The 24,469-nt window shown below is 44.3% G+C and overlaps 1 protein-coding gene across 5 annotated transcripts in view; it reads left to right on the top strand.

Moving 5' to 3' along the window:
* Window positions 1-24,469, top strand: part of COL16A1 (collagen type XVI alpha 1 chain) — a 215,668-nt gene that overhangs the window by 23,540 nt on the left and 167,659 nt on the right. For all 5 annotated transcript variants that reach the window (XM_067460593.1, XM_060785720.2, XM_067460594.1 and 2 more), the window contains exons 3-4: window positions 12,390-12,464; window positions 15,727-15,844. In XM_067460593.1, the coding sequence (XP_067316694.1) occupies window positions 12,390-12,464; window positions 15,727-15,844 (193 nt within the window). The remainder of the gene's footprint in view (window positions 1-12,389; window positions 12,465-15,726; window positions 15,845-24,469) is intronic.

Genomic DNA, 24,469 nt, shown 5'->3' with positions numbered 1-24,469 from the left:
CCTGTTTGCTTTCTCCTTTAAGTTGGAGCCAGTTGGCTTCCTTTATTTATTTATTTATTTATTTATTTACAGTATTTATATCCCACCCTTCGCACCCTGCAGGGGACTCAGGGTGGATTACAGTGTACACACATATGACAAACATTCAATGCCAATTTGACATACAACGTATACAGACATACACAGAAGCTATTTAACTTTTTATGGCCGCCAGGGGAGCTGTCGCTTTCATCATCCATCTGTGACACTGATGAAGTACTTCCGCATTCCCCGCATGCTTTTGCTAGAGTCTTTTTTATGGCCTCATAAATTAGTTAATTTAGCCTCTTTTCCTACTTGACAGATGCAACTGTCTTTCGGGTTGCAAAGGTCGACAACAGGCTACACAATTGGTTGGAAGCCCACTCCAACCCGGGCTGGCTTCGAACTCATGACCTTTTGGTCAGAGTGATCTTAATGCAGCTGACACTCAGCCAGCTGCACCACAATCCCGGTGCTGTACTGCAACTTCCAGCAGGGCTCCATCTTAAAGGAGAAGGCAAACCAGTGCATGCCATCATGGTGGCAACATGGGAGACTTTGCTGGTTGCCTTGGGTAAACAGGGAGAAGCCGGGCAGCGGATGTTTCCCCCGTGAGATGGGAACATTGGTGAGTCAGGTGATGCGGGGCATGGAGCGACAGATTCCCTTTGCCCCTGAATATGCGCTGCTGGAATCACCATGATCTGTGGTGTTTCTGGTGGCACATATGAAGAGATAATAAGACTCAAAGGAGCAATGGGTTTAAATAACAGGAAAGGAGATTCCACCTGGACATTAGAAAGATGTTCCTGGTTGTAAAATGAGTGGTTCAACAGTAGAATTCACTGCCTCGTAATGTAGTGGAGGGTCCTTTTTTAGAGGCTTTTAAACAGAAGCCAGATGGCCATCTGTCGGAGATGCTTCTGTGATTCTATGATTATATGAATGGTGCTGACTGGACCTGATTCAAGCAGACAATTCTTGAATGATGAGTCAACACATTGATAGAGCCCATTGATTCAATGACTCAACTTCATTTTGGACCAACAACCCCAGTGAGATCCCAACTAAGAAGATGTCCCCATTCCAAAGTAAGAGTTCATAATGAGCAGGGAGTGTAGCATATTTTCTATGGTCACATCTGCCAATCCGATGTCCTCAGATGTGTTGGATGGACCATTTGTGTTGTTCATGCCAGCCTGACACATCTGGAAAGGATCGGGTTGGAGAAGACTGTTTTTATGAGTTCTGGGGAAACCTGTCCAAGGACATAATGGGAAATCTGTAGCAGTGCTGGAAAAGCCTGGCATTTCCTTTCCAAAATGCCCTGTTTTGTTCTGAGCTACTGAATTGTTCTTCTCAGAAGCAGCCAAACATACCATTAACACAGCAAGTGCCTCTCGCCTGCATTTCATGCAATAATTATGTTTGGACAAATAATGTACTTTTCCAACTATTAGATCCAGGGTGAGCAACATGTGTGTATTTGGAGCCCAACCTGCAGCTTTTGAGCACCACGTGGACTTCTCAAATACAAACGAAATCAAAATGTGTAGGAGTCCACTTCCAATTTGAAAAAATAATATTGGTATATTAGGGTTGCTATATAGTATTGGAGGGGCTCCAACTTACATAAATAGAGGATTTGTTCCACCTGGAATCTTCCTGGAGGTCGTCCACATTTCATGTTTTCTGTACTCTCATGCCATTTTCTCTGCATTACTCCATCCAAGAGAATCTTAGGATCGGAAATATAGGCTGATACTTGGAATGCTTCCTGCTGTCCCCCAACAAACTACAAATCCCAGAACTCCATAGGATGGAGCTGTGGCAGTTCAAGGGCTATGACACATCATCCATTACTGTGTGGATACACTCCAGAAGAAGCAGTCTGCCCTTTGGAAATAGCTTGAAAAAGGGTGTTCTAAGGAGATGGGAAGGACGCAAGAACAACAAAACACACTAAAAGATTGTCAGTAGAAAGGAATGTTTTTAGTGGTTTTTTAAAATTCATGGGGCACTCTCACATTGCCTATGCCACCCAAATTCCCCGAGACACCTGTTTCTTTCTCCTGAAATTCTTCCTTTGTTTCTTCCTTTCCTTCTTCCCTCCCCTTCCCTCCTTCTGTTTGTTCTTTTCCTTCTGTTCTTTCTTTCCTTCCAGTGTTTCTCAACCTGGGGGTCGGGACCCCTGTGGGGGTCGTGAGGGGGTGTCAGAGGGGTCGCCAAAGACCATCAGAAAACATAGTATTTTCTGTTGGTCATGGGGGTTCTGTGTGGAAAGTTTGGTCCAATTCAGAATGCTATTTTATTGTGGGTGAACTATAAATCCCAACAACTACAACTCCCAAATGGCAAGGTCTATTTTCTCCAAACTCTACTAGTGTTCACATTTGGACGTATTGAGTATTTGTGCCAAGTTTGATCCAGATCCATCATTGCTTGAGTCCACAGTGTTTTCTGGATGTAGGTGAACTACAACTCCAAAAACTCAAGGTCAATGTCCACCAGACATTTTCTCCCAGTATTTTCTCTTGGTCATGGGAATTCTGTTTGCCATGTTTGATTCAATTCCATCACTGATGGAGTTCAGAAGGCTCTTTGATTTAAGGTGAACTATAAATCCCAGCAACTCCAGCATTACCAAATGACAAAATCAATCACCCCCAACCCCACCAGTATTCAAATTTTGGGCGTATCAGGTATTTGTGCCAAATTTGGTCCAGTGACTGAAAATACATCCTGCCTATCAGATATTTACATAACGATTCATAACAGGAGCAAAATTACAGTTATGAAGTAGCAACGAAAATAACGTTATGGTTGGGGGTCACCACAACAAGAGGACCTGCACTAAGGGGTCGCGGCATTAGGAAGGTTGAGAACCACTGTTTCCTTCTCTTCCCACTTTTCTTTCTTCCATCTGCCTGCCTCCATTCCTTTTCCCTCCTTCCGTCTTTCTTTCCAGTGGATGTGGACAGAGCAGACATCCAGAAAGAGACTTGGTGAAAATGGAAGCATAAGGGAGAGCCATATACAGCTCAGCTTAGTCAGTTCCTGCAGAAAAACAAACTCGTAAGTCAGGAAGATGGAATGTCTTTCTGTTTTATATTTCACAGTGGAACAGAAACCTTTGGACACATAAAGAAGGGGCTCAGGGCAGCATTTCATAACACAAATAGAGTGGGGGAAGGTTGTTTTGGAAGTCATCCTGGGACCCAAACTCAGGGACAAGAAGGAGGTCTGAGACAAACAGGAGAGAAATGCTGAAACACAAAGCTGCATGAGGATTTCGTCTTGACGCAAGAAATCCCCCTGAGCACCAGTGTGCATGCATAGTGTTATTTTACAACAGGATATATCTGAAGAAGATGGAGTTGCCAGTGGCTATTTCTTTTATCCTGCTTCCTATGAGGCTGAGAGAGCATGACTTGATCATTACACTCTTCGGTTGTTGTGAAGTTCGCGTCATAGGAGGTTTGCAGCAATAATAATAATAATAATAATAATAATAATAATAATAATACCATCTGCTTGCAATAAAGAACTGTTGGGTTCACAAGCAGGAAAGAGTTACAGAGAATGAATACACCAAACTCCTCTGGGACTTCCGGATTCAGGCAGACAGAGTTTTGGAGCATAATACTCCTGACCTCACAATCACGTTAAAAACAAAGTATGGATAATCGATGTCGCAATTCCAAGTGACAGCAGGATTTCAGAGAAACAACTGGAAAAGCTGACATAATATGATGATTTAAAGCTCGAACTTCAAAGACTCTGGCACAAACCAGTAAAGGTGGTCCCAGTGGTGATCGGCACACTGGGTGCAGTGCCTAAAGACCTTGGCCTGCACTTAAACACAATTGGCGCTGACAAAATTACCATCTGCCAGCTGCAGAAGGCCACCTTACTGGGATTTGCACACATTATTCGCCGATACCAACAAAACTAACAAAATGAAGTTCAACAGTGACAAATGCAAGATACTCCACTTTGGCAGGAAAAACAAAATGCAAAGATATAGAATGGGGGATGCCTGGCTCGAGAGCAGTACGTGTGAAAAAGATCTTGGAGTCCTCATGGACAACAAGTTAAACATGAGCCAACAATGTGATGTGGCGGCAAAAAGAGCCAATGGGATTTTGGCCTGCATTAATAGGAGCATAGTGTCTAGATCTAGGGAAGTAATGCTACCCCTCTATTCTGCTCTGGTCAGACCACACCTGGAATATTGTGTCCAATTCTGGGCACCACAATTCAAGAGAGATATTGACAAGCTGGAATGTGTCCAGAGGAGGGTGACTAAAATGATCAAAGGTCTGGAGAACAAGCCCTATGAGGAGCAGCTTAAGGAGCTGGACATGTTTAGCCTGAAGAAGAGAAGGCTGAGAGGAGATATGATAGCCATGTATAAATATGTGAGAGGAAGCCACAGGGAGGAGGGAGCAAGCTTGTTTTCTGCTTCCTTGGAGACTAGGACGCGGAACAATGGCTTCAAACTACAAGAGAGGAGATTCCCTCTGAACATGAGGAAGAACTTCCTGACTGTGAGAGCCGTTCCGCAGTGAAACTCTCTGCCCCGGAGTGTGGTGGAGGCTCCTTCTTTGGAAGCTTTTAAACAGGGGCTGGATGGCCATCTGTCAGGGGTGATTTGAATGCAATATTCCTGCTACTTGGCAGAATGGGGTTGGACTGGATGGCCCATGAGGTCTCTTCTAACTCTTTGATTCTATGATTCTATGATACATCACACAACCCTAGACACTTGGGAAGTGTCTGACGTGTGATCCAATACAACAGCCAGCAGAGTGCTGTGGGCTCATCTTGTTGTGTTTCTAATAATAATAATAATAATAATAATAATAATAATAATAATAATAATAATACTTTATTTATATTCCACTCTATCTCCCCAAAGAGACCCAGGGCGAATTCCAAACATAAAAGGCAAACATTCAATGCCTGAATACAACAACAATACATCCATACTAACAAAATGTATACAACCCAACATATAAATACTAATTATAACTTAACAAACTAAAATTAAATAAAAAGCACAGCCTGTTATAACAGACATAAGACAAAACATCTAACATCAAATGGAAACAATAATTTCCCATTGGCCTCTTGCCTTGCCAAAGTGAAAACAGGGAGGGTCTCCTATATCTTTTGTGGTTGTTTAGAAGACAGAATTCTCTTCTAAAAACAATTGTTGTGTAAATTCCCTCTGCCACACAACAGTTGGCATGGAAAGTCTCTCTAATTCTCACCCTGGCAACCCTAAGTGTCTCCTCCAAAGTGGCAACGTATCCAAGGTTTCCTTTGAATGAGCAGATCCCAACCCCAATCTTGCTCTCTACATCCCATGTTACTTCAGAAAGCAACATAGTGCCTTCTTGTCTGAATCTTGGCAGTAGAGATTGGTGGAGGGAGGAGCTCCCATTTTTTGCAAGGATGACTTCAAAGCTTTGGGAAAGAATTCACTCATCTTTTACACTCTGCTGATGAATCGCCCCCTGAGAGAAATACCTCATCTTGGTTGTTGTCTAATGTGGAAAATAGAGGAGGACCAACTTGCCTCTTGCCAAAGCCGTTATCACTGTTGCTGTTGCAAGGATTAAGCTTTCCTTCGTCCATCACAAAATCTGTGTTGTGACCATTGCTGACCCCACTATCTGGATGCCTGTGAGTGTCATGTTGTTCAGATGTCTCACAGAGTGCATCGCAACTGCCAGAGACAGGATTCAAGGCAAAACAAATGACCGGTTGACTTGCTGGATGTAGCGCAGCATTCCCATCTTTTATTCATTAATTCTGATATTTATTCCAGCATCGCAATCAGTCCCACCATTAGGCATAATGAGAGAAGTGCCTCGGGAAAACATATGCTCAATCAGGGATGGGGAAAAGGCAGGCTGTGGCCTCCATGTGGTATGGAGACCCATTTTGAACCCATGAACCTCAGCTGGTCCTCTCTGAACTTCCCAACTCATACTTTTAAAAGAAAAAAAACATATTGGGATGACTTCTGGCTGCCATTTTCGCTTGAAATATTCACCAAATGCCCAAAACTGTGCAGAAATGTATTGGTTTGCCCCTCTTCCCAGTCGAAACTCCCAATGCTTTCAAGGCATCTATAGACTTATGGTGACCCCATTAATTTCAAAGCATTTTCTCAGGTGTGGAATAATCAGATGTAGTTTTGTCAGTTCCTTCCTCTGAAACACCACCTCCAGCACCTGAGATTCCTTGGAAGTCTTCTCTTTGGACTGCTGCTCCCAGAATCCCTCAGCTGTCCACAGGAGGAAAGGGAACCAGCTGCTGGTCTCCATTAAAGCTTCTGCTGGGAGATGTGGTCAGAAGACCAATAAAAGAACACCATCCAACTCTTGAGGAGCCTGGAAGACAGAAGATGCAGGATAGGAAATAACCTAGAACAGTGTTTCTCAACCTGGGAGTCGGGACCCCTTTGGGGGTCGTGAGGGGGTGTCAGGGGGGTCGCCAAAGACCATCAGAAAATATAGTATTTTCTGTTGGTCATGGGGGTTCTGTGTGGAAAGTTTGGTCCAATTCTATTGTTGGTGGGGTTCAGAATGCTATTTCATTGTGGGTGAACTATAAATCCCAACAACTACAACTCCCAAATGGCAAGGTCTATTTTCTCCAAACTCTACCAGTGTTCACATTTGGGCATATTGAGTATTTGTGCCAAGTTTGATCCAGATCCATCATTGCTTGCGTCCACAGTGTTCTCTGGATGTAGGTGAACTACAACTCCAAAAACTCAAGGTCAATGTCCACCAGACCTTCCCAGTATTTTCTCTTGGTCATGGGAATTCCGTGTGCCATGTTTGATTCAATTCCATCATTGATGGAGTTCAGAAGGCTCTTTGATTTAAGGTGAACTATAAATCTCAGCAACTCCAGCATTACCAAATGACAAAATCAATCACCCCCAACCCCACCATTATTCAAATTTTGGGCATATCGGGTATTTGTGCCAAATTTGGTCCAGTGACTGAAAATACATCCTGCATATCAGATATTTACATTACAATTCATAAAATTACAGTTATGAAGTAGCAATGAAAATAATTTTATGGTTGGGGGTCACCACAACATGAGGACCTGTACTAAGGGGTTGCGGCATTAGGAAGGTTGAGAACCACTGACCTAGAAGTAGATCCTTGAGACCTGAGTGTGGATATTAAGAGACCCAGGAACTGAGATTTTTCTCAAATGTCTGGCTGGGGAGGTCTTTCAGAGAGCTAACCCAGAAGGTGACATGGAAAAGGCTGAGGACCAGTCCTCTTCTAGGAAAAGGCTATATCAAAGAGCAAGGGAAATAGTAAACCTGTATGTGTGCAGAATTGTAGAACCATAGTTGGAAGAGACCTCAAGGGCCATCCAGTCCAACCCCCTGCCCTTCAGCAACACATGATCAAAGCACCCCCAAAAGATGGTCATATAGACTCTACTTAAAAACCCTCCAGAGAAGGAGACTCCACCAGACTCCCAGACAACATATTCCACGGCCGAACAACTCTGATCATCAAGAAGGTCTTCCTTATGTTTAGATGGAATCTCTTTTTTCTGTCATTTAAATCCATTGTTTCCTTTGTGTCCTAGTCTTCAGGACAGATGAAAACAAGCTTGTTCTTTCCTCAATGGGACATCCTTTCAAATGTTGAAAGGGAAAAAAAAGAAGCACCATTAAAGCCTTGGCAGACCGTGCAAAAAGAATCTGCGAACCCCACCTCCTCCAAGATGAACTGAACCACCTCAACTGGGCTCTCCAGGCCAATGGATACTCCACCTCAGACATCAGAAGAGCTGCAAGACCAAGAACAAACCACGAGAGTAAAGATGAAGATCCACCCAGAGGAAAAGTGTTCCTGCCATACATCACGGCAACCACTGACCACATAGGGAAGCTGATGAGGAAACACAACATACAAAAAATCTACAAACCCACCAAGAAAATCCAACAAATGCTACGTTCAGCAAAGGACAAGAGGGATCCTCTTACCTCTGCAGGAGTCTACCGTATACCATGCAGCTGTGGACAAGTCTACATAGGGACCACCAAACGCAGCATTGCCCAAACACGAATCAAGGAACATGAAAGGCACTGCAGACTACTTCAACCAGAGAAGTCAGCCATAGCAGAGCACCTGATGAACCAGCCTGGACACAGCATATTATTTGAGAACACAGAAATGCTGAACCACTCTCACAACCACCATGTCAGACTACACAGAGAAGCCATTGAAATCCACAAGCATGTGGACAATTTCAACAGAAAGGAAGAGACCATGAAAATGAACAAAATCTGGCTACCAGTATTAAAAAACTCTAAAATTACAACAGCAAAACAGCAGAGAGGAAACAACCAGGCACATCTTAACACCTCTCAAAAAAGATTTTCCCAGGCTCAGGCAGGCCTTCAAATGCTAATGAAGGTGGTCAGTTGAAACATTCACACCTAGCTCCAGCAGAGAAGAGCTCTTTGCCCCACCCCAGCCATTCCACAGATATATAAACCCATTGTCCTAATTCCAACAGACCTCACTACCTCTGAGGATGCTTGCCATAGATGCAGGCGAAACGTCAGGAGAAATGCCTCTAGAACATGGCCCTATAGCCCGAAAAAAACCCACAAGAACCTAGTGATTCCAGCCATGAAAGCCTTCGACAATACTGTTGAAACATGGCTCGCGTGTCTCCTTTCAGCCCTCTTTTCTCCAGGCTAAACATACCCAGCTCACTTTAGCTACTCCTCGGAGGGCATGGTTTCCAAACCTTTGATCATTTTGGTCACCCTTTTCTAGACACATTTTAGTTTGTCAGTATCCTAACTGACAGGCTAAAATGGCCATGTTCTAGCAGCATTTTCTAATGTTCTCCTGCATCTGTGGCTGGCATCTTCAGAGGAACTGATGGTAGTAAAGCAAGAGAAGTATGTATACCTGTGTAATGTCCAGGGTGGGAGGAAAGAACCATTGTCAGTCAAACAAGAGTAAAGAGTACAGTTGATTTGCTTGTGTTGAATGGGAGCCACTGATTAGCATGTGAGTAACCATACAGATAGCATAGTCAATTAGTGATTAATTGACTATGCTGTGTGATTAATGTGTATTTTATAGAAGTGCTTTGATATGTACCTTTTATGGAACTATATTTTAATATGTGTGTTTGTAGAATTTTATAGCATTTGTGTGTGTTTTTATTGTGCTGTTATCTGCCTTGAGACACAAGGAGAGGTGGGTAAGAAATAAAATTATTATTATTATTATTATTATTTTGAAACACAACAAAATGAGTCCACAACAAACAAGATCACTCTGCTGGCTGTTGTATTGGATCACACATCAGACACTTCCCAAGCGCCTAGGGCTGTGTGATGTATCAGCAAATAATGCACGCAGATCCCAGTAAGGTGGTCTTTTGCAGCTGGCAGTGTCAATTGTGTTTAAGTGCAGACCAAGGTCTTTAGGGACTGTACCCAATGTGCCAATTATTACTGGGGCCACCTTTACTGGTTTGTGCCAGAGTCTTTGCAGTTTGATCTTTAAATACTTAATAATAATATATTGTGTCAGATTTTCCAGTTGTTTCTCTTCAATCCTGCTGTCACCTGGGATTGCAACATCAACGATCCATACTTTACTTTTTTAACACAATCATGAGGTCGGGAGTATTATTGCTATTATTATTATTGTTATCATGTGGGCATCTGCATGTAAATAGCCTAGCCTTTGTTCCCTTTGAATTGTTTACAGCAGGGGTCCTCAAACTAAGGCCCGAGGGCCAGATATGGCCCTCCAAGGTCATTTAGATGGGCCCTCGCTCAGGGTCAACCTAAGTCTGAAATGACTTGAAAGCACACAGCAACAACAACAACCCTATCTCATCAGCCAAAAGCAGGCCCACAATTCCCATTGAAATACTAATAAGTTTAAATTTGTTAAAATTGTTCTTCATTTTAATTATTGTATTGTTTTAAGTGTTTGTTTGTTTTTTTGCACTTGAAATAAGATATGTGCAGTGTGCATAGGAATTCATTCAGGGTTTTTTTCAGGTTATAATCCGGCCCTCCAACAGTTTGAGGGACTGTGACCTGGCCCTCTGTTTAAAAAGTTTGATGACCCCTGGTTACAGCCTGGAGACATCCTTTGTCTGGGTGGTGTTTACTAGCCTTTGATTGCTTACTACCTGGAGGCCTCCTGTTGGTGGTATTCTGTGTCAGTAGTCACTGTCTTGATTCTGGTGTTTTTCAATACTGGTAGCCAAAATTTGTTCATTTTCAAGGTTTCTTCCTTTTTGTCAAAATTGTCCATGTGCGTGTGGATTTTAATGGCTTCTCTTTGTAGTCTGACATAGTGGTTGTCAGAGTGGTCCAGAATTTCCATGTTCTCAAACAATATTCTGTGCCCAGCTTGGTTTATCATGTGTTCTGCTATTGCTGATTTTTCTGGCTGAATTAGTCTGTGGTGCCTTTCATGTTCTTTCATTTGTGTTGGGCAATGCTGCTGTGTTCGGTGGTCCCTATGTAGACTTGTCCACTGCTGCATGGTATGTGATAGAAACTTACAGTGGTTAAAGAATCCCTCTTCCCCTGTAATATTTGTTGAATTTTATTAGTGGGTCTGTACTTAGCAGAAGCTTGCCAAGGCTTGTATCTAGAAAATGCTTACTTGAACACAGGCCTTTTATTTGACTGAGGACTTGTTGAGCTTCAAGACCACCCTTATTTCCTATCTGAAAGGTTCTGTGTTTGAGAGGTCACACACTTCTTCCTACTTCTTCCTACGGACCCTATAACACCTGAGGAAAGGTAAAGGTTTTCCCCTGACTTTAAGTCCAGTCGTGTTCAACTCTAGGGGGTGGTGCTCATCTCCATTTCTAAGCCGATCAGCCGGCGTTGTCCATAGACACCTCCAAGGTCATGTGGTTGGCATGACTGCATGGAGCGCCGTTACCTTCCCGCCAAAGCAGTACCTATTGATCTACTCACATTTGCATGTTTTCGAACTGCTAGGTTGGCAGAAGCTGGGCTGACAGTGGAAGCTCATGCCGCTCCCTGGATTCAAACCTGCAACCTTTTGGTAAACAAGTTTAGTAGCTCAGTGGTTTCACCTACTGCGCCACCAGGACCTCCTCCTATAACACCTATTAAGGTGAATTACAAAGATCTTAGTTCTATGAAGAAAGGTGGCAAGCTTTTCCAAACCATAGTACACACTCTTGGGTAAATTCTCTATTTCTGGGAGATGTTATCCATGCAATCTTTGGTGATGGATTTGGGAGTGATGGTGTTTGGAGGTGGGTAGTCATAACCAATGGCTTCTGTGTTGCTACAATTTTTTCCCTATGGGGCTTAATCCAGGTTTTAATGGGCCTATCAGAGCCCTTGGTGATGCAGTGGGTTAAACCCCTGTGCTGGTAGGACTGAAGACCGACAGGTTGCAGGTTTGAATCTGAGGAGAGCGCGAATGAGCTCCCTCTATCAGCTCCAGCTCCTCATGCGAGGATATGAGAGAAGACTCCCAAAAGGATGGTAACACATCAAAACATCCGGGCATCCCCTGGGCAATGTCCTTGCAGACGGCCAATTCTCTCACACCAGAAGCAACTATCCAAATTGCTGAACCTATTTGAGAAATTGAGTCCAGCCAATGAAACAAAGACTTTAAATTAAGGGCCCAAATTCAGAGTGAATCAATGTTCTACTGACACAGAAGCATCCAGCCGCCACTGTAGAATGGTAGACTACCCCAAGCAGAAAGAAAATCCTGTACATGCCGGTCAAATGGGAGTTAATTATATTTTAGCAACACTTCATCACTATTCATCATCACGATTTCCAAAACAAAGTGTCACACTTGGAAGCAGAAGGATTTTACACGCTGTCTTGGAAAGCCTGGATTCACATCCTGGTTAAAAATGGGGAGATCTCTCCAACTTGATTTCCCTCATGCTCTCATTTGTCTTCCTAACGAAATCATTTATTCCATCTGATTTCCACACTGGATTGCAAATTCTGTTTGTTCTGATCTGCGTGAAAATTTGTATTGATTTGCTGTCATTTATGTTTTTGCATATCTGCATCGTTTGGTAAACATTCTGCTTTTTCTAAATATGTGTCTAATTTTCTAAACAATTGTACCCCAAGAAATGAAATGACCTTACATGTTGTTTTCATATTCCATGTATTTTTGTTATGGACCAATGAAAGATACATAATTTGGTGCAATGGTGAACTGCATCACAATCAACAGAAAATGATGGGATTTTGTTATTTTAATTAATGGTAACGTTTAGCCTCAGTAAGTGTTTATTTGTTGGCTTGTGTCTTGCAGTGGAAAAATGCCCGCAATTGCAGAAGGAGGGCCTGCGCTTGGACCAGAGCAGTGAGGAATATGTCAATATAACTGGTGAGAACAATCCAGATTTGCATTGGACTTCTTCTCCTTCCCCATCATTTCTTTTTTCCCTGTCCATTTTTCATGGAAAGGAGATTATCTTCCAGTGTGAATTGACCATGACATGAGAATGTAAGAGCTGGTATATTCAGGTGTAACTGGTGGCTTCCATATTGGGGGTGCGATGAATCTTCTCTATTCACAACCTCTGGGGATGCTTGCCATAGATGCCGGCAAAACATCAGGAGAGAATGTATTGTCGAAGGCTTTCATGACCAGAATCACTGGGTTGTTGTTGGTTTTTCCGGGCTATGTGGCCATGTTCTGGAGGCAATTTTTCTCCTGACGTTTCGCCTGCATCTATGGCAAGCATCCTCAGAGGTAGTGAGGTCTGTAGGAAGTAGGAAAAATGGGTTTATATATCTGTGGAATGACCAGGGTGAGACAAAGGACTTTTGTCTGCTGGGGCCAGGTGTGAATGTTTCAGCTGATCACCTTGATTAGCATTCAATGGCTTGGACAATTTCAACAGAAAGGAAGAAACCATGAAAATGAACAAAATCTGGCTACCAGTATTTAAAAAACTCAAAAATTACAACAGCAAAACAACAGAGGGGAAACAAACAGGCACATAAAATCACTCTCAACAAAAGATTCCCCCCAGGCACTTCCAAGCCATTGAATGCTAATCAAGGTGATCAGCTGAAACATTCACACCTAGCCCCAGCAGAAAAAAGTCCTTTGTCTCAAACTACAAGAAAGGAGATTCCATCTGAACACGAGGAAGAACTTCCTGACTGTGAGAGCCATTCAGCAGTGGAACTCTTTGCCCTGGAGTGTGGTGGAGGCTGCTTCTTTGGAAGCTTTTAAACAGAGGCTGGATGGTCATGTGTCGGGAGTGCTTTGAATGTAATTTTCCTGCTTCTTGGCAGGGGGTTGGACTGGATGGCCCCTGAGGTCTCTTCCAACTCTATGATTCTATGAATTTGAACGCATAGCTCCATTGAGTCCACCTGCTCCCTCTTCCTTGTGACATCCTTTCAGATATTTAAACATGCCTCCTCTCAATTCGCCTCTCTTCTGGAGGCTAAACAGACCCAGCTTTTTAGACCATTTCTCAGACCATTGTCTGCAGTCCTTTGATCCTTTCAGTGTCTCTTTTCCTCTGGACCCCTTTCATCAATATCCCTCTTAAACTGTGAGGCCCAGAATTGGACACAGAGGAATTATACCAGGCGAGAAGGTCTGACCAAAGCAGAAGAGAGGGCACATTGACTTCCCTTGATCTGGACACTAGACTTCTTTGGATGCAGTCCAGAATCCCATTGGCTTTTTCAGCTGCTGCATGAACTGCCATGGCCCAATGCTATGAAATCCTAGGATGTGTAGTTGAGCATTCTTTGGCAGAGAAGACTAAAGACCTTGCAAAACTACACCTGCCATGATTCCAAAGTATTGAGCCATGGCAGTTAAAGTGGTGCATTAATTCTACAGTGTATCTATGCTGATGGATCATGGCGGACTATGGGATGCTCTGCAATTCTTTCTCTTTCAAATGCTGGGTATGACTGAGCTGGACATAGAGAACCCAAACACACCATAAAATGCTCCAGGAATTCTCTATTTCTAAGGTTGGAAATAATTTTTCAAAACCATTTTAGTATGTATTTTGGGTGTTGAGAAAAACTCTGAACTGATAAGATTCTTTGCAGTTTGGGAGTTTTCTGCAAAAAAAATTCACCAAATAGACTACTGCAATGCACTCTACGTGGGGCTGCCTTTGAAGACTCCCTGGAAACTTCAACTAGTCCAATAGTCAGCAGTCAGGTTGCTTACCGGAGCAGCATACAGGTAGCATACAACCCCTCTGTTACGCCAGTTCCACTGGCTGCCGATCAGTTTCCGAACACAATTCAAAGTGCTGGTTTTAACCTTTAGAGCACTAAACGGTTCTGGCCCAGACTAGCTGTCCGGACGTATCTCCTGGTATGAACCATCAAAAAACTTAAGATCATCTGGGGATGCCCTGCTCTCGATCCTACCGACATTGCAAAAGCGACTGGTGGGGACAAGGGACAGGGCCTTCTCATCAGTGGCCCCCTGCCTGTGGAACGCTCTCCCCAGAAAAATCAGGGTGGCCACCTCCCTCCTGTCTTTTAAAAGGAAAATCAAGACCTGGCTGTGGGACCAAGTGTTCAATCAGTGAGCAGCAACTGAAAGAAGATTTTAACACTTATGGCAATGATTTGACCCGGACTGGATTTTGGACTGTATTTTTAATAGGTGCATGTTAATCGATGTTAATCGATGCAGGCCGCGGGGGCTACGCCGCGATGAGTAGAAGGGCCACCGCGGTGGGCCTTGTAGCCTAGGGCGTGGGCCAGGGTGGAGCCGCCGGGGGTGCAGATCTTGGTGGTAGTAGCAAATATTCAAACGAGAACTTTGAAGGCCGAAGTGGAGAAGGGTCCCATGTGAACAGCAGTTGAACATGGGTCAGTCAGTCCTAAGAGATAGGCGAGTGCCGTTCCAAAGGGATGGGCGATGGCCTCTGTTGCCCTCGGCCGATCGAAAGGGAGTCGGGTTCAGATCCCCAAATCCGGAGCGGCAGAGACGGGCGCTGCAAGGCGTCCAGTGTGGTAACTATTGTTTTAATATTTTTAATATTTTAATGTACTGTTGATTGTTTTGTGATGTTGACACCTTATGGTGCTTTGTGAGGCCACCCTGAGTCCCCCCTCGGGGGTGAGAAGGGTGAAGTATAAACGTGGAAGTAAACAAATAAACAACATTCTCTGCATAGGAAACAACATTTTCTTTGTAGGAAAAAAAACCTTTCAGCAATGCAGAAATATTAAATCCTGCACCAAAAGTGCTGTTTCCTGTGCAGAAAATACTATAATGGAAGATTTATATGGTGTAAAAATTTCACATGCTTGAGTTGCAGCAACATTTTCTGCACAGAAAACAAATTCACAGCAAGTTCACCCAATTGAATTTTCAAAAGTGGAGTTTTGGAATGTTTCAATTTTCTCTTTTGCTAAAATAAGGAAGAAAAAAAAGATAACCTACGTTTGCATTTCTTTAAATGTTCTATGATTTCTCTTCTCCGCTTTAAAGAAGAGTTCTGAATAATGAAGTGTTCAGCCAACACAGCAAGAAAGTAAGATTTAAAGGAACCCAGCTGGCAAAGAGGCAAAAGGTTTGGGAGGCTGTATTCACACAGGTCTTGATTGACTCTTGATCTACATTCTTCTCCTTTTTGTGACTTTTGCAGGATTTAATCTAATTAAACGGTTTGCTCTCCTGAAAACGCCAGCCATTAAGAAAATCCGCAACCCCAAGGGCCCGCTGATCCTGCGGCTGGGCAGCACCCCTCTCGTTCAACCCACAAAGTGAGTATTACGAAAGCTACAAAATGAGTGCATACACCATCACTTACAGATTTAAATTGTGACATAAAATAAGACTTGTTGGGGGGGGGGGGGATGCAGTCTTTTATACTTCAAGGATGAAGAAGATATTTCTCATAGATCCTGCTCAAATGCCTATTAAGAACAGAAACAGGGAAGGAAAAAGAATGTTGAATCAGACTGAAGGCTTGTCTAGTCTTAAATATTGTTCACTTATCAAGAGGAAACCCACAATTTGACTCAGGATTAGGTCCACTTAGGCAGAAAAAATGAAATGCAAAGATACAGAATGGGGTACTGCCTTGACAGCAGTATGTGTAAAAAAGATCTTGGAGTCCTTGTGGACAACAAATTAAACATGAGTCAACAATGTCATGCTCCAGCTAAAAAAACCAATAGGATTTGGTTTTTGTCCTTGTAGTCCTTGTTTTTCTGTTTCTTATTGTGATATGGCCTAAGGGCTAATCAATAAAATTACTTACTTACTAATAGGATTTTGGTCTACTTAAATAGGAGCATAGTGTCTAGATCCAAAGAAGTCATTCTACCTCTCTATTCTGCCTTGGTCAGACCACACCTGGAATCACACTGTGTCCAATTCTGGGCACCATCATTGAAGAGAGATGTTGACAAACTGGAATGTGTCCAGAGGAGAGTTACTAAAATGATCAAGGGTCTGGAGAACAAGCCCCGTGAGGAGCAGCATAAAGAGCTGGACATGTTTATCCTGCAGAAGAGAAGGTTGAGAGGAGACATGAGGGCCATGAATAAATATGTAAGGGAAAGTCATAGGGAGGAGGATTGTTTTCTGCTGCCCTGGAGACTAGGATGTGGAACAATGGCTTCAAACTACAGGAAAGGAGATTCCACCTGAGCATTAGGAAGAACTTACTAATGGTGAGATCTGTTCAGCAGTGGAACTCTCTGCCCTGGAGTCTAGTGAAGGCTCTTTCTTTGGAGGCTTTGAAACACAGGCTGGATGGCCATTTCTTGGGGGTGCTTTGAATGCCATTTTCCTGCATCTTGGCAGAATAGGGTTGAACTGAATAGTCCACGAAGTCTCTTCCAGCTCTAGGATTCTATGATTTTAATGCACTAGTTCTCAACCTTTGGTCTCCAAGATGTTTTGGATTTCATTTCCACCACTCTGAGTCCCACCTGTGGGAGAAAAGCGGGATAAATAAATAAATAAATAAATAATCATAGTAATAGGTGTTGTAGGTATTTTGGGCTATATGGCCATGTTCTAGACCAGTGGTTCTCAACCTGGGGTCCCCAGATGTTTTTGGCCTACAACTCCCAGAAATCCTAACAGCTGGTAAACTGACTGGGATTTCTGGGAATTGTAGGCCAAAAACATCTGGGGAGCCCAGGTTGAGAACCATTGTTCTAGACAGTGGTTCTCAACCTGGGGTCCCGGAGCCCCCGGTGGCGCAGTGGGTTAAACCCCTGTGCCGGCAGGGCTGAAGACTGACAGGTCACAGGTTCGAATCCGGAGAGAGGCGGATGAGCTCCCTCTATCAGCTCCAGCTCCTCATGCGGGGACATGAGAGAAGCCTCCCACAAGGATGATAAAACATAAAATCATCCGGGCATCCCCTGGGCAACATCCTTGCAGACAGCCAATTCTCTCACACCAGAAGCGACTTGCAGTTTCTCAGGTTGCTCCCGACACGACAAAAAAAAACCTGGGGTCCCCAGATGTTTTTGACCTACAACTCCCAGAAATGCCAGCCAGTTTACCAGCTGTTAGGATTTCTGGGAGTTGAAGGCCAAAAACATCTGGGGACCACAGGTTGAGAACCACTGTTCTAGAAACATTATCTCCTGATGTTTCACGTGCATATATAGCAGGCATCCTCAGAGGTTGTGAGGTTCTGAGGATGCCTGCCATAGATGCAGGTGAAATGTCAGGAGAGAATGCTTCTAGAACATAGCCATACAGTCTGAAAAGCTTATAACAACCCAGTGATTCCGGCCACGAAAGCCTTCGACAATACAATTATGATAGTAATAGTAATTTCCCCAAATTCCTGACCATTGGCCAGGTTAGCTGAGGCTTCTGGGAGTTGGAGTCCAAAATATCTGGAATACCAAAAGAGAGGAACCACTGGTTGCAAGTTATGCATGGGTAGATATTGATTGAAAAACTTCTCAATGCAAGGAGTGGTTCTGCAATTGAATCAATTGTCTATGCTGAATCTACAATAGAATTAATTCAATTCAGTACCTTAACTGCCATGGTTCAGTGCTGTGGAATCCTGGAAGATGTAACTTTACATGGTTTTACATATAATTTTTTCTGCTGAAGAGTGCTGGGGCCTCACCAAACTACAACCCACAGGATTTCATAGTATTGACCTGGAGCAGTTAAAGTAATGCCACACTGCATTCATTCTGTGGTGTAGATGTACCCATAGAGGTCTTTTCCTCTGGACATCTTTAAAAAGAGGCTGGATAGCAACCTGATGACAATGCTGGGATTTCTCAATTGAGCATGGTGTTCGGCTCTATAGCCCACGAAACCTCTTGCACTTCTAGGATTCCATGTTTCAAGTAAGACCAGAGAGGCCTTCAATGGACTGGTTCCTCACTAACATCTGGGCTAATACACAAGTCTATTGGGTGGCTAAGCTCTGAAGTGTCTCTGAAATGTTTTTGCCATCTAGAACATCAACTCTTTTGAAGGCCAAGTCCTTTGAACTCTTTGAATACATCCAAATGTAGCCTGTCTCTGAGAGTTGGGTCTCCATAGTGGTCCCAGTCTTGGGACCCCAAAATATCAACCTCTATAAAGATTTTGTAGGCTTCTGTGTGTGATGCAGCCACAGGGCAGGAAGAGCAGCCTCTTAATCCTAGAAAGTAAATCACAGCTCTAAACCAACAGAGGTTTTTGGGCATCTTCCAAGACCTTATGCAATTGCTATTGCTCCATGTGTGTTTTTCTTTTCCCCGCCGAAACTTGGCACCCGGCCTGACGGGTCTAGACCGGTGGATTGAAGCAGCTTAAACTGTTTACTCCCTTTCATCTGCTATGCAGAAAAGGCAGCCATGGGAACTGTATTTCCCCTCCACTTTCCTGCTCCTGTTTGTATGACAGTCTTTGGTATAGACCTTACTTACTTACTTAGGCGATCCCTCGTTGTCCGAGTAGGATAGTCTTCCAAGATCAGTGTACTGGCGGTGGGTCCGTAGGTGACTGTGGAGCCCTATTCTTGATCTGCATCTTCTCCTGCAGTGAGGGCATTGGTTTCCAGGTGGAAGGCGGTCCCGGTCGGGGTTGCCTTCCTCTTGGCACATATCTCTCTTTCACCCTCCATTCATGCCTCTTCAAATTTTACAGCACTGCTGGTCACAGCTGACCTCCAGCTGGAGCACTCACAGGCCACGGCTTCCCAGTTCTCAGTGTCTATACCAGAGTTCTTAAGGTTGGCTTTGAGCCCATCTTTAAATCTCTTTTCCTGCCCACTAACAGTCCATTTTCCATTCTTGAGTTCGGAGTAGAGCAACTGCTTTGGGAGATGGTGGTCAGGCATCCAGAAAATGTGGCCAGTCCAGCGGAGTTTATTTATTTATTTTACTTTATTTTTATACCGCTTTTCTCAGCCCTCAGGCGACTCAAAGCGGTGAACAACATCAGTACAAAATATCACAAAACAAGTATAGGGCAATTAAAAACAATTATCACATAAATCATTAACATCAGTATAACAATCATTAGCGCCTCAACAGTAAAATCAGAATCCAGTCTCGTCATCCATTATTCCGTATTCCTATGTTCAATTACACTGTTTAATCAAATGCTTGTTCGAACAGCCAGGTCTTCGCTTTCCTCCGAAACGCCAGCAGGGAGGGGGCCAATCTGATATCTGCAGGCAGGGCGTTCCACAGCCGAGGGGCCACCACTGAGAAGGCCCTGTCTCTCATCCCCGCCAAGTGTGCCTGTGATGCAGGCGGGACTGAGAGCAGGGCCTCCCCAGATGATCTTAGTGTCCTAGTCGGTTCATAGGAGGAAATGCGTTTGGAGAGGTAAGTAGGGCCAGAACCGTTTAGGGCTTTATAGGCTAAAGCCAGCACTTTGAATTGTGCCCAGTAGCAAACTGGTAGCCAGTGGAGCTGGCGCAACAGAGGAGTAGTATGCTCCCTGAGTGCCGCTCCTGTTAGCAACCTGGCTGCCGAGCGCTGGACCATTTGAAGCTTCCGAGCAGTCTTCAAAGGCAACCCCATGTAGAGAGCATTGCAGTAGTCTATGCGGGATGTAACCAGAGCATGGACTACCATGGCCAAGTCAGACTTCCCAAGGTACGGGCGCAGCTGGCGCACAAGTTTTAACTGTGCAAATGCTCCCCTGGTCACCGCTGAAACCTGGGGTTCCAGGCTCAGCGATGAGTCCAAGATCACACCCAAGCTGCGAACCTGCATCTTCAGGGGGAGTGTAACCCCATCCAACACAGTCTGTAACCCTATACCCTGTTCAGCCTTACGACTGACCAGGAGTACCTCTGTCTTGTCTGGATTCAATTTCAATTTGTTCGCCCTCATCCCGACCGTTACAGTGGCCAAGCACCAGTTCAGGACCGGTGATGGCGGAGGACCATCACTTCAATGCTGGTGGTTTTTGCTTCATCCAGCATGCTGACATTTGTCCTCTTGTCTTCCCAAGAGATTTGCAGGATTTTCTGGAGGCAGCGCTGATGGAATCGTTCCAGATTCCTGGTATAGACCTACCAAGATAGAGCTCCATGCTGCCTTTCTCATCTAAAAGGAATTGAGTTGAGACACCAGAGGTTAGATGTTCTCAGTACATGATTTAGTCTGAACTTTTTTAAAAAGTTGAAACTAATTTGGAGACAGTGTTTAGCACTTTCTATAACTCTTCTATCTAAAATCACCTCCAGCATCTTCATATGCCATTGAAATGGAAACCATAAGCCATCATGATTGGGTTCTCTTGGAAGGGTTTGAAGAGAATCTCAGTCCCCTAGCAAAGACTGAACAGTATCTCTAAAATGTAACTAATTGGAGTTATAGTTCCAAGGTGCCCAAAAGTAGTTTTTGTTTGTCAGGAGTGACTTGAGAAACTGCAAGTCGCTTCTGGTGTAAAAGAATTGGACATCTGCAAGGACGTTGCCAAGGGGACACCCAGATGTTTTGATGTTTTACCATCCTTGTGGCAGGCTTCTCTCATGTCCCTGCATGGGGAGCTGGAGCTGACAGAGGGAGATCATCCTCACTCTCCCCGGATTTGAACCTCCGACATGTCGGTCTTCAGTACTGCCAGCACAAGGCTTTAACCCATTGTGCCACCAGCAGCTCCTTCCAAAAGTAGTTTTATGCCATTATAGTTACAGTCTTTACACTAGAGGAGCCATGTTCACCATAGGATACATTTCAATGCTTTTTTTTTGTCGTGTCAAGAGTGACCTGCAAGTCACTTCTGGTGTGAGAGAATTGGCCGTCTGCAAGGACGTTGCCCAGGGGACACCCAGATGATTTGATGTTTTATCATCCTTGTGGGAGGCTTCTCTCATGTCCCTGCATGAGGAGCTGGAGCTGATAGAGGGAGCTCATCCGCCTCTCCCCGGATTCGAACCTGCAACCTGTCAGTCTTCAGTCCTGCCGGCACAGGGGTTTAACCCACTGTGCCACCGGGGGCTCCATTTCAATGCTAATGGCACCTTTTGGTCAACCAAAAAGACCTACATTTTCTGTGCAAGTTTTCAAAATCTCTGGGTCTTTTGGTCAGGAAAAGATGTAATATGAGACAGGAAGTGGAAGATCTTCCATTTATGCCATCTATAAAGGTGCAATGTTAGGCTGGCACTGTAGATTCTCAAGATGGATTCCTCAAATATTAGTTTTTGCCCTGAATGGCATTCAAGCTTTCTGGAAAGGCTATAAGAAAAGAAGCAGGGAAGACAATTAAAAGACAACGCATTATGGCTTGAATCCCATTGGTGATATGTAGGTGGATAACTCAAGGTTATGGATACAGGTATCTTCTTCTGGATGGGGCACATGGCAGTAACCAATAAACTCTTGCCCTATGAGGAGTGGCTTAAAGAGCTGGGCATGTTCAGCCTGCAGAAGACAAAGCTAGGAGGAGGCATGGTGGCCATGGATAAATATGTGAGGGGAAGTCATAGAGAGGAGGGAGCAAGCTTATTCTCTGCTGCCCTGGAGACTAGGACGAGGAACAATGGCTTCAAACTACAGGAAAGGAGGTTCCACCTGAACACTAGGAAGATCTTCCTAACTGGGAGAGTTGTTCATTGGTGGAACTCTCTCTCTACCCCAGAGTGTGGTGGGGGCTCCTTCTTTGGAGGCTTTTAAGCAGAGGCTGGATGGCCATCTGTTGGGGGTGCTTTGAATGAGATTTTCCTGCTTCTTGGCAGGGGATTGGACTGGATGGCCCACTATGTCTCTTCAAACTCCATGGTATTGGCCAATATGTTAAATATTTTCTTGCATACCATATTATTCTTCTGTTGCACCATGGAGGTCGGGGGAAAGAAAATGGGCCATGTTAAGGTCTTTCTCAAGGTGCAAGGGCTGTTAGAACTGCTTCCAATATGTTCTTAGGAGAGGTAGTTCTTAGAAGAAAAAGAGCCCGACTCTTTCCAATCTGGTCTGTCCAAACACTTCTGATTCACCCAAAAATAGCTAAAATCGACACTTTTTTACTTCCTTAAAAACACTCAAAAACTCAAAAACCAGCACAGGCACCAGGTGATCTTCCCCCTCCACCTTTGAGAGAGGCCAAATCACTTTTTAAAAAACTAATAACATTGTAATTTGACTGGATAAGAAGCAAAGTTCCTGGTTAAGATGTAACCGTAATGTTAATGCACAGCTCTGACCTATTTTATCGGCTGTTTCAGAACTTTATATGTGCCCGATGTGAAGTACAGCATGAAAAAGAGCAGTAACAACAGTTAAAAATTTAAGCACTGCCACACAGTTAAAATTACCATTCAGAATAAGCCTCATAAAAATGGCCCATAACTGCAGCTTAGAGCAGCAATTTCGGTAAAAACCTGCAGGACCAATACATCTGATCTTCACAGCAGGCAACCCTCTGGTGAACCCATTAGCGGTGGACACAGGCAGCACACGCCGACCGCTTTGTAGTCGGGATGAGGCTGTTGTGCATTCGGAAGGCAACCCCGCTCTTTGCAGAAGTACATCAAATAAGCACAAAGGAAATCTATGAAGGGCGAACCCATTCAGGAGAGGCAGAAAATGCACACCTCTGTCGATGTGGAAAGAGAAAAGGAAGACGAAAAAAGAAGGGGACATGTTCCCAAAACAGCAAGGATGAAGCACCATTCCCCCCTGACCTCAGTGGTATAGAATCCTGGGAATTGCAGTTTGCTGAGACACCAGCACTTATTAGCATAGACGGCTCAAGACCGCTTAAATTTACAACTCTCATTTTTCCATAACATTGAGACAATATTGAAAACAGTGTCAAACTACTTAGCTTTACAGTGTAGATCAGGTATGGGTAAACCCAGGCCTGGGGGCAGGTGCAGCCCCTTCAGCTCTTTTATCAGGTCCTCCTCTCCCTCACCACCCTATCATTCCTTCTTTTCTTCTCTCTTTCCTTCCTCCTTCCCTTCCTTACTTACCTCCCTCTTTCCCCCTCCCTCCCTCCTTCCTTACCTTCCACCCTTTCATCCTTCCTTCCTTCCCTCTTTCCCTCTTTCTCCTTCCTTCCTTCCTTCTCTCTTTCTTTCCTCCTTCCCTCCCGTCCTTTTCTTACCTCCCTCTTTCTCCCTCCCTCCTTCCTTCCCTTCCTCCCTTTCATCTTTCCTTCCTTCCCTCTTTCCTATCTCCTTCCCTCTCTCCCTCTTTCTCCTCCCTCCCTTCCTTCCTTCCTTCTCTCTTTCCTTCCTCCTTTCCTCCCTCCCTCCCTCCCTTCCTTACCTCCCTCTTTCTCCTTCCTTCCCTCCTTCCTTCCCTTCCACCTTTTCATCCTTCCTTCCCTCTTTCCTCTCTCCTTCCCTCTCTCCCTCTTTTGCCTTCCTTCTCTCCTTTCCTTCCTCCTTCCCTCTCTCCCTTCCTTCCTTACCTCCCTCTTTCTCCCTCCCTCCTTCCTTTCCTTCCACCCTTTCATCCTCCCTTCCCTCTGTCCTCTCTCATTCCCTCTCTCCCTCTTTCTCCTTTTTTCCTTCCTCCCTTCCTTCCCTTCCTTCCCTTTTGTTTTTCCTTCCTTCTCTTTTCTCCCTCCCTTCCCTCCTTCTTTCTCCCTCCCTCTATCCCTTTCCATCCTTTCGTCCTTCTTTCCTTCCATCCTTTCTCTTCCTCCCTTTCTTCCCTTTTTCTTTCCTCCTTCCTCTGCTTCCATTCTTCCCTTCCACTCTTTTGTCCTTCCTTCCTTCTCTTTTGCCTTTCCGTCCTTCCTTCCTTCCTTCCTTCCTTCCTTCCTTCCTTCTTCCTTCCCTCCCTCCCTCCCTCCCTCCCTCCCTTTCATCCATCCATCCTTCCCTTCCACCCTTCCTTCCTTCCCTTTTGTCTTTCCTTCCTTCCCTCTCCCTCTTTCTCCTTCCATCCTTCCCTTACTCCTTCTCATCTGTCCTTCCTTCCTTCCTTCCTTCCTTCCTT

This window comes from Anolis sagrei, chromosome X (genome assembly GCF_037176765.1).
Source record: "Anolis sagrei isolate rAnoSag1 chromosome X, rAnoSag1.mat, whole genome shotgun sequence".
Classification (NCBI taxonomy): domain Eukaryota; kingdom Metazoa; phylum Chordata; class Lepidosauria; order Squamata; family Dactyloidae; genus Anolis; species Anolis sagrei.
This window is presented reverse-complemented; position numbering and strand designations above follow the sequence as displayed.